The sequence below is a fragment of the Pan troglodytes genome, chromosome 4 (genome assembly GCF_028858775.2).
Source record: "Pan troglodytes isolate AG18354 chromosome 4, NHGRI_mPanTro3-v2.0_pri, whole genome shotgun sequence".
NCBI lineage: Eukaryota > Metazoa > Chordata > Mammalia > Primates > Hominidae > Pan > Pan troglodytes.
In genome coordinates, this window is record NC_072402.2 from 1,095,622 (window position 1) to 1,108,534 (window position 12,913).

The 12,913-nt window shown below is 58.4% G+C and overlaps 1 protein-coding gene across 6 annotated transcripts in view; it reads left to right on the top strand.

Annotated features, from left to right (window-relative positions):
* Positions 1-12,913, top strand: part of AHRR (aryl hydrocarbon receptor repressor) — a 120,722-nt gene that overhangs the window by 50,591 nt on the left and 57,218 nt on the right. For 5 of the 6 annotated variants that reach the window (XM_063811030.1, XM_063811033.1, XM_063811029.1 and 2 more), the window contains one exon: positions 8,306-8,412. In XM_063811030.1, coding sequence (XP_063667100.1) covers positions 8,306-8,412 — 107 coding nt within the window. Of the gene's footprint in view, positions 1-3,696; positions 4,165-8,042; positions 8,101-8,305; positions 8,413-12,913 lie in introns of those variants that run through there. The other variant, XM_063811031.1, reaches the window with a different exon arrangement.

Below are 12,913 nucleotides of genomic sequence, written 5' to 3' on the forward strand. Positions count from 1 at the left end.
TAAATATACACCCGCCCATGTGTCAAGAGCAGCACGGCACAGTCATCCGCTTCTCACACTTCCTCACACCCTCCCTCTTCCTGGACATTCTGTCTTAACCCCCCAACCCGGTACCAGCTGTTTTCTGGGACACCTGAGGGCTCTCCGGGATCCACACAGTCCTGGTCCCCTCCTGCCCACAGCCTGAAGGGGCAGCTTTGTCCCACAGGGTGGACTTGCCTGCTTTGCAAGGCTGAGGCACATGCTCCTTGCAGATGAACAGACCTACAGCTAGGCGAGCATGCAGCACAGCCCGACTCAGGAGCTGAGGCCTCCCACTGCACGAGCCTGGGCTCCCTCTGTGGTCACTTGCTTCGCTCTGAGTCTTTGTCACCTGCCTGAATGCTCCTGATGCCTCCTAGGCCACTGGGGAGAGCTGTGCTTGTCCCACGCTCTGGCACAGAGTGTCTGTCCCGAGTGCTTCCTCTAAACCTTTCCTGTGCAGAAGCTGGGACAAATTATGTGCATCCTGGTGCAGAACACACCTGTTCAGAAAGTAACTGGGTGGTGAGGAGTTTCCTTTGCAAATACCATTTGTGGCCATCAAGAATCACTAAATGACATTTTCTTCCGGAATGTACATATTACAGTTCATCTTCAAAAGGCAAAACGGTTTGTCATCCAGTTCTTGAGAAGGGAAGGAAGGGAGAGTTTGAATGTTTGAAAGCCTTGAGGCTGTGGTCCCCTCATTTGACGTAAAACTTGCAAAGGCATTTGTAGAAATGGTTGGAGTGTGAGAGCAGGGGTCAGAGGTGCCCTCCTGGAAATGTCTTGGCTCTGAGAGCACTGCCCTGCCCTCCCGGGCCCTCGCTGGTGCCCCATCCTCCCGGGCCCTCGCTGGTGCCCCATCCTCCCGGGCCCTCGCTGGTGCCCCGTCCTCCCGGGCCCTCGCTGGTGTCCCGTCCTCCCGGGCCCTCGCTGGTGCCCCGTCCTCCCGGGCCCTCGCTGGAAGCCCCGTCCTCCCGGGCCCTCGCTGGTGCCCCGTCCTCCCGGGCCCTCGCTGGAAGCCCCGTCCTCCCGGGCCCTCGCTGGTGCCCCGTCCTCCCGGGCCCTCGCTGGAAGCCCCGTCCTCCCGGGCCCTCGCTGGTGCCCCGACCTCCCGGGCCCTCGCTGGTGCCCCGTCCTCCCGGGCCCTCGCTGGTGCCCCGTCCTCCCGGGCCCTCGCTGGTGCCCCGACCTCCCGGGCCCTCGCTGGTGCCCCGACCTCCCGGGCCCTCGCTGGTGCCCCGACCTCCCGGGCCCTCGCTGGAAGCCCCGTCCTCCCGGGCCCTCGCTGGTGCCCCGACCTCCCGGGCCCTCGCTGGTGCCCCGACCTCCCGGGCCCTCGCTGGTGCCCCGTCCTCCCGGGCCCTCGCTGGTGCCCCGACCTCCCGGGCCCTCGCTGGTGCCCCGTCCTCCCGGGCCCTCGCTGGAAGCCCCGACCTCCCGGGCTCTCGCTGGTGCCCCGTCCTCCCGGGCTCTCGCTGGTGCCCCGTCCTCCCGGGCCCTCGCTGGAAGCCCCGTCCTCCCGGGCCCTCGCTGGTGCCCCGTCCTCCCGGGCCCTCGCTGGTGCCCCGTCCTCCCGGGCCCTCGCTGGAAGCCCCGTCCTCCCGGGCCCTCGCTGGTGCCCCGTCCTCCCGGGCTCTCGCTGGTGCCCCGTCCTCCCGGGCTCTCGCTGGTGCCCCGTCCTCCCGGGCCCTCGCTGGAAGCCCCGTCCTCCCGGGCTCTCGCTGGTGCCCCGTCCTCCCGGGCCCTCGCTGGAAGCCCCGTCCTCCCGGGCTCTCGCTGGAAGCCCCGTCCTCCTGGGCCCTTGCTGGAAGCTCTGCTCATTTACTCCCCGTGTTACGGTTGTGCTGCATTTCCTGGATCCACAGTCAGGTCAGGCAATTCTGGGGAAAGCAGGCGTTGGGGAAGGGTTGGATGGACATCCCAGGATTCTCAGAGCATCCCATCCAACTCCTGGACGGGAGAAGTGTCTTAAGGGTCCCTCAGGAGGGAGCTTGAGCTGGAAGCAGGGGTGAGTGAAATCAGGTTCAAGGGAAATTTTCACCAAGGTCATCCGCCACCCCCAGGACCCTCAGAGTCTCACAGTGGGTGCAGCCCCAGGCAGGTGGTGGTCCATACGGGACAGCCCCCAGGAAGATGCAGGTGACAGGGGTGGGGTGGACAGCCCATGGGAAGGTGTGGGTGATGGGGGGACAGTCCACGGGAAGGCACAGGTGATGGGGTTGGGGACAGGTGTCGGGAAGGCACAGGTGACAGTGTGGGGTGGAGGGGGGCAGCCCATGGGAAGGTGCAGGTGTCGGTGGGGGGAGGGGGGCACGTTCCCATCATGCTTGTCCGACCTCCCTGGGTGGCTGGAGGAGGAAGTGATCCAGAGGAGGCCTGCCTTGGAGGCACCCAGAGCACAGAGGCCGGGCCTGGTGTGGAGCTCTCGGCCGACCTCGGGCCGGGCTTTACAGGGCATGTCAGTTAGGGCTCTGCAGAAAAGCAGAACGGACTGGAGACAGATATGGGGAGGCTTATTATGAGCAGGTGTCTCAGACAGCTGCAAGCTGGAGACCCAGGAGAGCCGAGGCGTAGTTCAGTCCAAGCCCAGAGGCCTGAGGGCCAGGGGCGCTGGGGTAAATTCCCGCCTGTGGCCGGAGAATGGGAGATGAGCTGATCCGGCTCAAGCCATGAGTCAGGAAAAAGGGGTGACTCCTCCTGTCTAGTTCCTCCAGCCCCCCACGGATGGCCCAGCCACACTGGGGAAGACCACTGGCTTCACCGAGCCCACGGATTCAAATGGGACCCCCATCTGGAAACACCTCCCAACACAGCAGGCACGATGTTTAATCGCAGCACCCAGTGCTGCAGGTGGTTGACGTGTGACATCGGTCAGCACACTAGGCCTGTGTCCTCATTAGCTCGAGGGCCGGCTGTGACTGCCAACAGTAGCTTCCCGTCTGAGTCAGGGTTTCAGCCCAGGCCTGCTCTAGGCTTTCTGAGGGAGTCTCTGGGGCTCTGAAGTGATGAGCTTGCAGGTGACAGGAATCCTGCTTCCCATTCCCTGGGCAGGTGCAGCAGGGGCTGGCAGGCTGCCTCATGCATGGGTAAGCCCCTGTGTGTCCCATAGTAGGACTGAGCATCTGGGCCCACCTGTCCTAGACCCACCTGTCCTGGGCCCACCTGTCCTGGGCTGACCAGTCCTGGACTCACAAGGTGGCTCTGACTGTCCTTCCAGGCCTGTGGAACCGACTCCCGTGGTCGCTGTTGAAGCCCTCTATGGTGAAATGCTCCCAGGAGCTGCAGACTGCCAGACAGCTTTACTTAGGACGATTCCCTAGAGGGAGTCCTAAACCGAGTCAGCTTGGGGGCCGCCTGCTCCTCTCTCCCTTACGCCCCTGTCTGTGGAGTTCTGTCCCTTCCAACGAGGATGCTTAGGGTCGATGTGCCTGTTAAGGGCTGAGTGAAAACGATGGAGAAGAAAGGGATCCTCGGCCTTCCTCTCATCTGGCTGCTTGCACCACTCAGGCCCCACCGAGGGCTCTGCAGAGAGGCAGGCAGTCCTGCCAATAGGGACCTTCATGAAGCACCCACATTCCTTACCACCTTCTCCCCTCACAGGAAGGAAGCGGCAGGGTTTCTGCTGGTTGAGCTCCTCCTCCAGGCTTCCTGGATAGGAAGCAGTGGTGCTGCTCAGCACACAGCCCCTCAGTGCCTTCCCTCCTCCCCCAGGGCTGGGGTGGGCTGGCGGGGCCACCCCTGCTGATCCATCCCTTGGCTTCTGGGCCCAGCTCCCCTGACTGCACAGACGGGACTGTGGAGCTGTGGGCTGGGGCCTCATGGAGGCATGTCCTCCTTCCCAGCCAAGGTGCTGGGATCCTGACTGTCACCTGCCCCAAATCCAGCCTGGGCCCTGTGCACCCTGGGATGGGTCACAGGAGGCCTGAGAACCAGGTCCAGGCTGCGGTTTGGGTGAAGGACAAAGGGACGTCTCTTCTGCTGGCTTTGCCTGTTCTGCTTCTTCTGTTTCTTCATCTCGCCTTCTTTTCAGCTCCCCCTGGGCCCAGCAACCTGTCCAGCACTGAAGACCTGAAATGGACCTTACTCAGCCCTGCACAGAGCAGGAAACTTCAGCCGCAGTCGCTGCACAGGGCTGGGGTGCGTGATCTCCAGTGGCAGGGCTGACCTCCCACCCTCCGTCTGCACCGCCTCCCCCGCCCCTACCAGGGAATTGGCTTCAGGGCACTGGGAGCAATGTGGCTTCGTTTCTGGGCATCACGGCATCACCCAGACGCAGAGCTGGACCCGCCTTCTGGCTCCTCCTTCACCAGGGACTGTGGGTCAGACCGAGTCACAGGCCCAGGTGCTCGTGGTGGGGGCCAGATGGGGTGGCCTTGGGTTCCCGGTGACACCTTGCTCTGAGTCTCCTCTGTGTGAGGAAACAGAGGGCCCTTAGCAGGACCCCATGGGAAGCCTGAGCCTCCAAGGGAGCCACTCTGCTCCAGCCCTTGCTGTGGGCACAGGGTCGCCCGAGGCCTTGGTGCTGACTTCACATTCTCGCTGTTCCAAATGAGCCCCTTCTTGGTTGCAGTGAACTCTGCAGCCGTGGGCGGACGGCTGGTAATGGCCCTGAGAATCTCCAAGGTGGCTGAGGTTCTGCGCGGTTGGCAGAGTGCTGGCAGGACACAGAGGTTGCCCAGGCTACAGATCCGGGTTCAGGCCCAGCCGTGTGGCCTGTTCACCTCTGAGAGGGCGGCCCTACCCCGCGGCCCTGGCCCTGCCCTGCGCCCCGCTGGGTCTCATCTGACACGCAGCCTTCCAGCCTCTCATTGCCCGAGGGGTGGGCCCTGGGAGTGGTCCCGGCAGGGCCTCTCTCTGCAGACCCTGCAGGACCAGCAGGCCGGGCGGTGGCTGGGAGGCAGGGGACAGGCTGGCCTCTGCGGTCTTGGGGGCACAGAGTTCCTCTCGCCCTGGGCCTGTGGCCCCCTCCTGCTGGCCCAGCTGTGCCTTGTAAGGGCCACGGTGATGGCCCACCCTTCTCACCAACGCCCAGGAAGGACACCGAGCTCCCAGCTCCCTTCCTCCCCATCCCCTCACCATGGGCAACTGCGGTGGCTGGGGGGAGGGGGGTCTCTCTCCACATCACAGCGGAGGAGACTGGGGCTGGAGAGGTGGGGGATGGGGGCTCCCTCCCGGGGCGGACCCTCAGGTGGGACCCCCAGGCTCAGGGAGGGCGGGGGGACCTGGGGAGGCCGTGGCCGGGTCCGCCCGCCCCATGTGCACCCGGAGCGCCCGCGCGGACCCCGAGCCCCATTCCCCGCCACGCGCCTGGCGCTCCCCGCGCTCCTGGGGCTCCTGGCGCCCTGCCCGGGCGGGCGGGGGCGGGAGCGCTGCTCGCACGCGAGGCCTGGCTGGCCCCATCGCGTGACGGCGCCGGCGGCTGCGGGGGAAGTAGGGGGGAAGTGGGCGGGCGCCCGCGGGGGGCACGCGATGCCGGGAGGGGCGCGCCCCTGCCGCCGCACCTACGCTCTTCTCGGGGAAAAGGCCGGGGCTGCCGGGTCCGCGGGGCGCATTGCGGGTGGGACGGGGTCGCTCCCGACCCCTGCAATGGGGCTTGGCTGCACCGGCCGCCTGGGTGGTCGGTCTGTGCGCGGGTGACCCAGGCGTTCGCCCCCACCCGCGCTGCCCCAGCCCGCGGACCTCGGCGGGGAGCGCCCAGGGCCAGCACGGGGGTCTCACGGGGCGACCCCAGCAGCGCCTGTGTGGGGCCGCTCCTGCCCGGGTCTCTCCTCTCCGGGGTCAGCTGCTGGGACACCCGGGGCGCCTCTTGCCCTGGCTTCTCCTGGGTCTGCACTTGGGAGAAAGATCTTGATTTTCACTGTTAAAAACCTTCAGCTTTCTGAACATGCGTATTGTGTGAACTGTGGCGTCTCTGGCTGAGCCTGGAGGGCAGGAGGCTAGGATGCTGGGGTTTCCAGGTGGGAAGAGGCCGCCCTTGCCCAAGGGATGCCCCCACCTCGGTGGACTGTTCATGCTTCCTCGGAATAGTCCTGCTTTGTGGCAGAAGAAATGGGGCAGTTTTTGTTACATTTAGTGCAGTGAACAAACATCCAGTTTTTACCAGCTATGGGAGTTGAGGGAGAAGTGAGGGCTCAGAGACCAGGGAGGGAGGGGGACAGAGAGGCCGAGTCCCAAGGCCACCCGGTGCCACCGTCTCCGGGCTTCTGGCTGCCTCACCTCCTCACTCGGGCCCTCGCCCCCCACGGACACCTTAGCTCGTCAGCATCCCTGCAGCTGGTACCTCAGATTCTGAATCAATGGCTCCCAGTATGGCCTTTCTGGTGGAGGGTGGGGTGCTAACCCAGTGCAGCAGCCGGTTCCGGGGTCCTGGCCTGATGGGGAGCAGGTTAACCCAGCGTCCGGACCCCACCTGTGCTCACCACGGCCTGGGGACACCACAGACGCTGGTCCTGTGGGTCTGGGGGCTGCCGGCCCAGGGACTGCGGGGTGAGGAGAGCTCAGAGCAAAGTGTGAACCACTTTGACTAGCAGGTGGATGCCTTCCTGGAAGTCCAGGAGGATTCCCGGGAGCAGGAGCCAGTGACCCACGATGAGGTTCAGGCCACACACATTTCAGAGCACTCTCAGGTGACAGACACAGTGCCCCTGGGGCTGGAGACTGGGAGTCCAGCCCACCCTGAGTGAGACATTATGCTTTTATTCAAGTGGTTATTCTAGTTCTTAAAATATCCAGCAGCCTCACATCATTTTGGGACTGTGATGGGCTACAAATAGACACGTGCGCTTTTCGATGAGGCGGTGCCCCTCAAACTTGATTTTCTGTCTGGGTCGGGCTCTTGCTGAGCAGTGGGGTGGAGGCAGCCAGGAGTCTAAGCTCGGCCCAGTGGGGAGTGAGGGTGGTCGGGGGCTGCTTTGGAAAGGGCTGTGTCTCCCTAACCCGCGGAAGTGGGCAGATCCGGTGAAGCATGGCCGCCTGGGCTGTGCCACGCCGGGACCCCGGCACAGGCTGCCCACTGTGAAGGACGGTGTGCTGGCCTTAAGGTGCCATGCATGATGACAGTTTTTATGCCATCTCAAGGTCAGAACTGGTGACAAGGTAGCATCTGCCTGAGCGGACACCACCTGTGACTTCAGCTGAGGATCCGGGAGACGCGGGAGCAGCAGATGCCCCCCCGGCCTTGCTGGGGTGCGCTTTGGTCCACGCACTGGGGCCAGCTGCTTGCTGGGACACCCTTGCCCCTCAGTCCTCTCAGAAGCTGGGGAGGGGTGTCCCTTCCATGTCTCCAGTGCCCATGAGGACACTGAGTGGGCAGTGAGCACCTGTGCTGGGTCCGGAACTCAGCCCTTGGCCAGTCTGGAAGGTGAACGTGTCATCTGTCCCCTTCTGCACCCAAAAATGGAGAATGCACCATCCTCAGGAGTGGGGGTGTCCTTAGGGGCTGTGCACAGTCACTGGGAAGGGGGTAGCACTGGCGACTGTCCTGGACCTGCCTTTTCCTGCCCTGCGGTGTTCTGTGCAGCCCCTGGGGGCATGGGGCCTGGCCTGCTTCTCACTAGGGAGGGGGCTGCAGGGGTTCCAGGAGGGAGAGGTGATGCAGGTGCGGCCCCTGGGGGCATGGGGCCTGCCTACTTTTCAGGGAGGGGGCTGCGGGGGTTCCAGGAGGGAGAGGTGATGCGGGTGTGCAGGGCACAGAAGACCCAGGTGGACGCAGGGGACCTTGGCCCAGCCCTCAAAGGGGTGCAGCCCAACAGTGCCGTGGGTCTCAGGGGAGGGGCCGTAGGGACCCCCTGGGTGGCTTCAGGGGGATCTGGCAGGAAGCTGGACTTTGTCCCAAGACTGGGTGGGGGCCCTGGGGGGTTGGGCAGGAGGGGACAGAGAGCAGTTTCTGCGGAGCAGAGTGGGTGTGGGGGCGTCCTCAGGCCAGGCTCTGCCTCCATGTCCTGGTGTCCCCCTGCCCCTCCTGGCTGATCTGAGGCCTGTGTCTCAGCTCCTCCTGCCCCACCTTGGACTCTCAGGGCTGTGGAATGCTGCGTGGCCTGCAGAGGGGTCAGTGCAGCCCAGGCCAGATGTCAGGTGAGAACCGTGGGGTGAAAGTGGGGAAACACAGGAAAGATGTCAATGAATGAGAACTGTGGGGTGAACGCGGGGAAACACAGGAAAGATGTGAATGAATAAGAACCGTGGGGTGAACGCGGGGAAACACAGGAAAGATGTGAATGAAGAAGAGTGGCCAGGCCAAGGGTTGGGGGTGCCTAATGTGTCTGTTCTTCTCTGACAGTCGTGCAGGAGCAGAGCTCACGGCAGCCTGCGGCCGGCGCCCCCTCGCCCGGAGACAGCTGTCCTCTTGCAGGGTCTGCCGTGCTGGAGGGAAGGCTGCTGTTGGAGGTGAGTGCCACCCTTGGTACCTCGAACACTTGACACTTGGTTCTCCGTGTCACGCATGTTCAGGCTCAGTCATACTCCGTGTCACGCATGTTCAGGCCCTCACCCAGGAGGCCCTTAGGTTGTGAGGTTTATAACTGTCAGGAAGCGTAGGCTCCAAAATGTGTTGAAGAAGGGTGTCCCTGGGTCGGGGTCAGCCTTGGGTGTGAGCCTCGTGGGCTGGGACAGAGAAGGCAGCCCGAGAGCTCTCGGCCTTGTGTGCTGCATCAGGAAATCATCCTCACTCTGCACCGTCTGCTTTTGCTTGTCGGTGAGAGAACCTTGTACAAAATTAAGCCTTTTTTCCCCCAAAATGAAGGATTTGGCAAAGTCTGCATTGGGCTTCCCGGTGTGGTTTCAATCTTGGGGTGGCCTGTGTGACACCCTGGAAGCTGTGGGCCTGGGCAGGAAGCTCTGTGGTGAGGGGGCTTTTCACCCCATCTCCCCCATCCCTGCGACTCTGAAGTGCTGAGTTGTCCTGTGCTGTAACGCGGGGCCTGTTACCCCTCTGGGAGGGGAGACTGTGGACCATTTTCCTAAACAAGATAAGATGGTGGCATGGAGCCTCCGGGGTGAATCCATTCGCCATTTTGAAGATGAAGGGGGTTGCTGCCTCCACCAGCGGCTGGAGAGACATGGGCCCTGGGTGGTCCCAGGATGGGGTTGGGTGGGCTTGCAGGGAGGAGGCGGGGACAACATGACATTTCCCGGGTAACAGGGTGGGCTCCAGCCGGAACTCAGGACCCCTGGGTGGGGCAGGAGGGCACCAGCCAACCCACTCCAGATGAGAGGGTACTGGGGCCCTGGTGGCAGGCTGCCCCACAGCCAGCAGCCACTAGTCTCCCATGGAGCTGTGCACCCCCAGTGCCTGGGAGGGGCTGCTCAACCCCCTGCCCCAGATCCTCCTGTGTGTCTCCAGGTCAGTTCACAACCCCCAGCTTGCTCTACTCTGTCCCCGCTAGTGAATGGGTCCCAGCTCCTGGGGCCTGGGAAGCCTGGAGCCTGTGGGAGGGAGGCCTGGGCCTGGTTCCCTGCTGCTGGACTTCCCGCCCTGCTCCCAGCAGCGTGGGATATTTTGGAGCTACCTTCAGGGGGACTCTCCAAGAAGGCTTTGGAAGAGGCATGGAGGCTGGGGGTCAGGGTCCGCCCGTCTGCTCCTGGCACTGTGGCCCTCCTGCTGCCTGGCCTGACTCCCCTACCTGGCCAGAGTGCTGGTCACACCCACTCTGTTTTGGGGGAGGTTGAGCAGTTCCCGAAGTCTCAGTCCACTGCATCTGGTTCATGTCCTCTGGCCCACGGAAATTTCTGGAAGTTTGCTTAGATTGCATCTGGTAGGTTGTATGGTGAGGGTTCCTCACTGATTGCCAGGGCAGTGAAAGGGGTTATATGCTCTTTTTGAAGCTTAAAAATATTCCAACAGGGCAAAATAAGCAAAGCAAGCAACAACAGCAGCAAATCCCAGCTTTTATTTCTAATCTTCAATCTCTTCACAATAAACTGAAAAAAGGGGAGGTTTATGGCAGGGCACCCTAAATCCATAAACAGCCTTGAGCCGGCGCAGGCTGCAGAGTGCCTGTGGCCATGGTCTGTTGATTTAAGGTGAGGAAGTTAAGGCTTGGAGCCACCAGGTGCCCTTTGGGGCTGAGCTGGACCCAGCGCTTCTGTTTATTTATTTATTTAAGATGCTCCACACGTTCAGAGAGACTTTAGTAATGATCTAGAAACGACCCCTGAGAGTGTAGTCTGGACCTGGTGTTTCTTTGTCCTGAGTTCACTGGCTTGTCCTCCAAGCCCCTGGCCTTCCCCAGGGAAGCCAAGACAGATGGGCCACAGCCCGTGGCTTCCCCTGGTGCACATCTTGGTGCAGGTGCTAAGAGTGGGAGGATGGAGGAGTGGGAGAGGTGGGAGACTGGAGAGGGAAACAAGGAGGAGGGCTCCAAAGACATGTGAGCACACAGAGGAGGCCCTGAGCTCCCTGCACAATACGAGTCAGAGCTTCTAGGTTTTCATTCTGTTTTTTAGGTGGGCTACAGGGCTGTTGGGTTTAGCATGACTCACTGGAGCCACGGATGTGGCCTGTCTCGGGCTAGGATGCTGTCTGTCACTGACTGCTTAAGTTCAGCTAGAATTCAAGTGTATGGTTACTGCAGGATACATTTTCTAACACTTATTTAAAAATTTACATACACTAAAGTTCATTCTTTTCGGCATTCAGTGGGATGTGACTGCCACCGTCATGAAGATTCGGAGCCATCCCCTCCCCAAACATTTCTCCCCTGCTGCTGTTTGCAGTCACAGCCCCCTGCCCCCAGCCACGGCCGATGTGTGCTCCATCCCTGCAGCCTCTCCCTTGCCTTTCTCTGGATGTCTTCCACACGGAGTCACACGCATGGCCTTTGGAGGCCAGCTTCAGTCAGCACAGTGCTGTTGAGATTCGCCCACGGTGCTGCGGGTCACCAGCTGGTTTCTTGTTATTGCTGCCGGTTAGGATTTGGGCTCATCCACGGTGCTGCGGGCCGCTGGTTTGTTTCTTGTTATTGATGAGGTATGGACCGACCCCATGTGTCATTCAACTGTTGAGGGATATTTGGGTTGTTTTTAGGTTTTGGTGTTTATGAATGGAGCTGCAGTCAATAGACGTTCACATACAGGTGTTTCTATGAGCGTAGGTCTTCGTTTCATGAATAGTAAGCGTGTTTTTCACTCTTATCCCCCAGCAGTGAATGAGTGTTTCAGTTGCTCAGCATCTTTGGGTTTGCACTTGGTATTACTTTTTTCAAAGCCATTTTAATACTGGAATCTTGTTAGGGTTTTAGTTTGGATTTCCCTGTGACTAACAATGCTGCGTATCTTTTCATGTGCTTATTTGCATCCGTGTGTCATCTTTGGTGAATGGTCTTTCAGATCTTTTGTGCATTAAGAAAACCAGCTCATTTGCTTGTTTACTATTCAGTTTAGAGATCTCTTTATATATTCTGGAAACATGTCCTTTCTCATATGTATGATTTATAAATATTTTCTCGTAGTCTGTGTCTTGTCTTTTTATTCTCTTGACAGGATATTACAGATAGTGAAAGTATTCCATTTTGATTAAGTTTAAGTTATCAATTTCTCTTTTTGTAGATTGATTTTGTTGCCACATCTCATTACCTAACCTAAGGTTACAAAGACTTTTCTTTTATGCTTTCTTCTAAAGTTGTATAGTTTCATATGTTACATTCTGGTCTATGATCCACTTTTTGTTAACTTTGGTATGAGATGTGTGAGGTAGGGGTCAAGATTTATTGTTTTTGCATGTGACTATCCAGATGTCTCAGCACCATGTATTAGAAAGACTATCTTTTTATACTGAATGGCCTTTATACCTTTGTGAAAAATCAATTGGCTGTATTTTTGTGGATCTGTTTCTGGACTCTGTATTCTGTTCTATATATCTGTATTTTTAACCTTTTAACAATACCACATTATCTTACCTACTATAGCTTTAAAATAAGACTTGATATCAAATAATGTGAATCTTTCAATTTTATTCTTCCTCAGAATTGTTCTGGCTATTCTAGTTCCTTTTTTTTTCCATATAAATTTTAGAATTAGCTTATTGACCGATATCTACAAAAATCCCTGCTGGGATTTTGATTGAGATTGTGACATATCAGTAAATCAATTTGGGGAGCATTGGCATTTGAACAATACTGACTCTCCCAATCCATGAACATGGTATGTGTCTCTATTTAGGTTTTCTTTAATTATGTTCATCGGTGTTTTGTAGTTTTCAGCATACATATCCTGCATATTTATGTTAGATTCATGTTTAAGTTTTATATTTTTGTTCTTATTGTAAATGAGACTTTTTTAATTTCAATTTTTAGTTCATTCCTAGTATATAGAAGTACAATTTATTTTTCTAGGTTGACTTTGTATCCTATGACCTTGCTAAACTCATTAGTAGTCATTGGAGCTTTTTAAAATAGATTCCATGGGATTTTTTAAAACATAGATTTTATTAGTCAGGAGTCTCCAGAGATACAAAACCAATAGGTTATATGTGAGGAGCCTTATTAGAGGAATTGGCTTACATGATCACAGAGACAGACAAGTTTCACAATAGGCTGTCTGCAAGCTGGAGAACCAGAGAAGCTGGTAGTGTGGCTCAGTCCAAGTCTGGAAGCCCCAGAACTAGAGAAGCTGATGATGCAGCTCCTAGCTCAAGGCCAAAGGCCTGAGAGCCCCCAGGAGGCCACTGGTGCAAGTCCTGGAGTCTAAGAGCTGAGGAACCTGGATTCTGATGTCCAAGGGCAAGAGGAGAAAAAGGCATCATTCCCTGGAAGGGAGAGAAAGAGAGAACAGAAAGCAAATTCTCCTCTTCTTGTGCCTGTTTTTCCCAGCTGGGCCTCCAGCCAGTGGAACTGACCCACATTAAGGCTGATTCTTCCTCTCTCAGTCCACCGAATCACATGCCAATCTC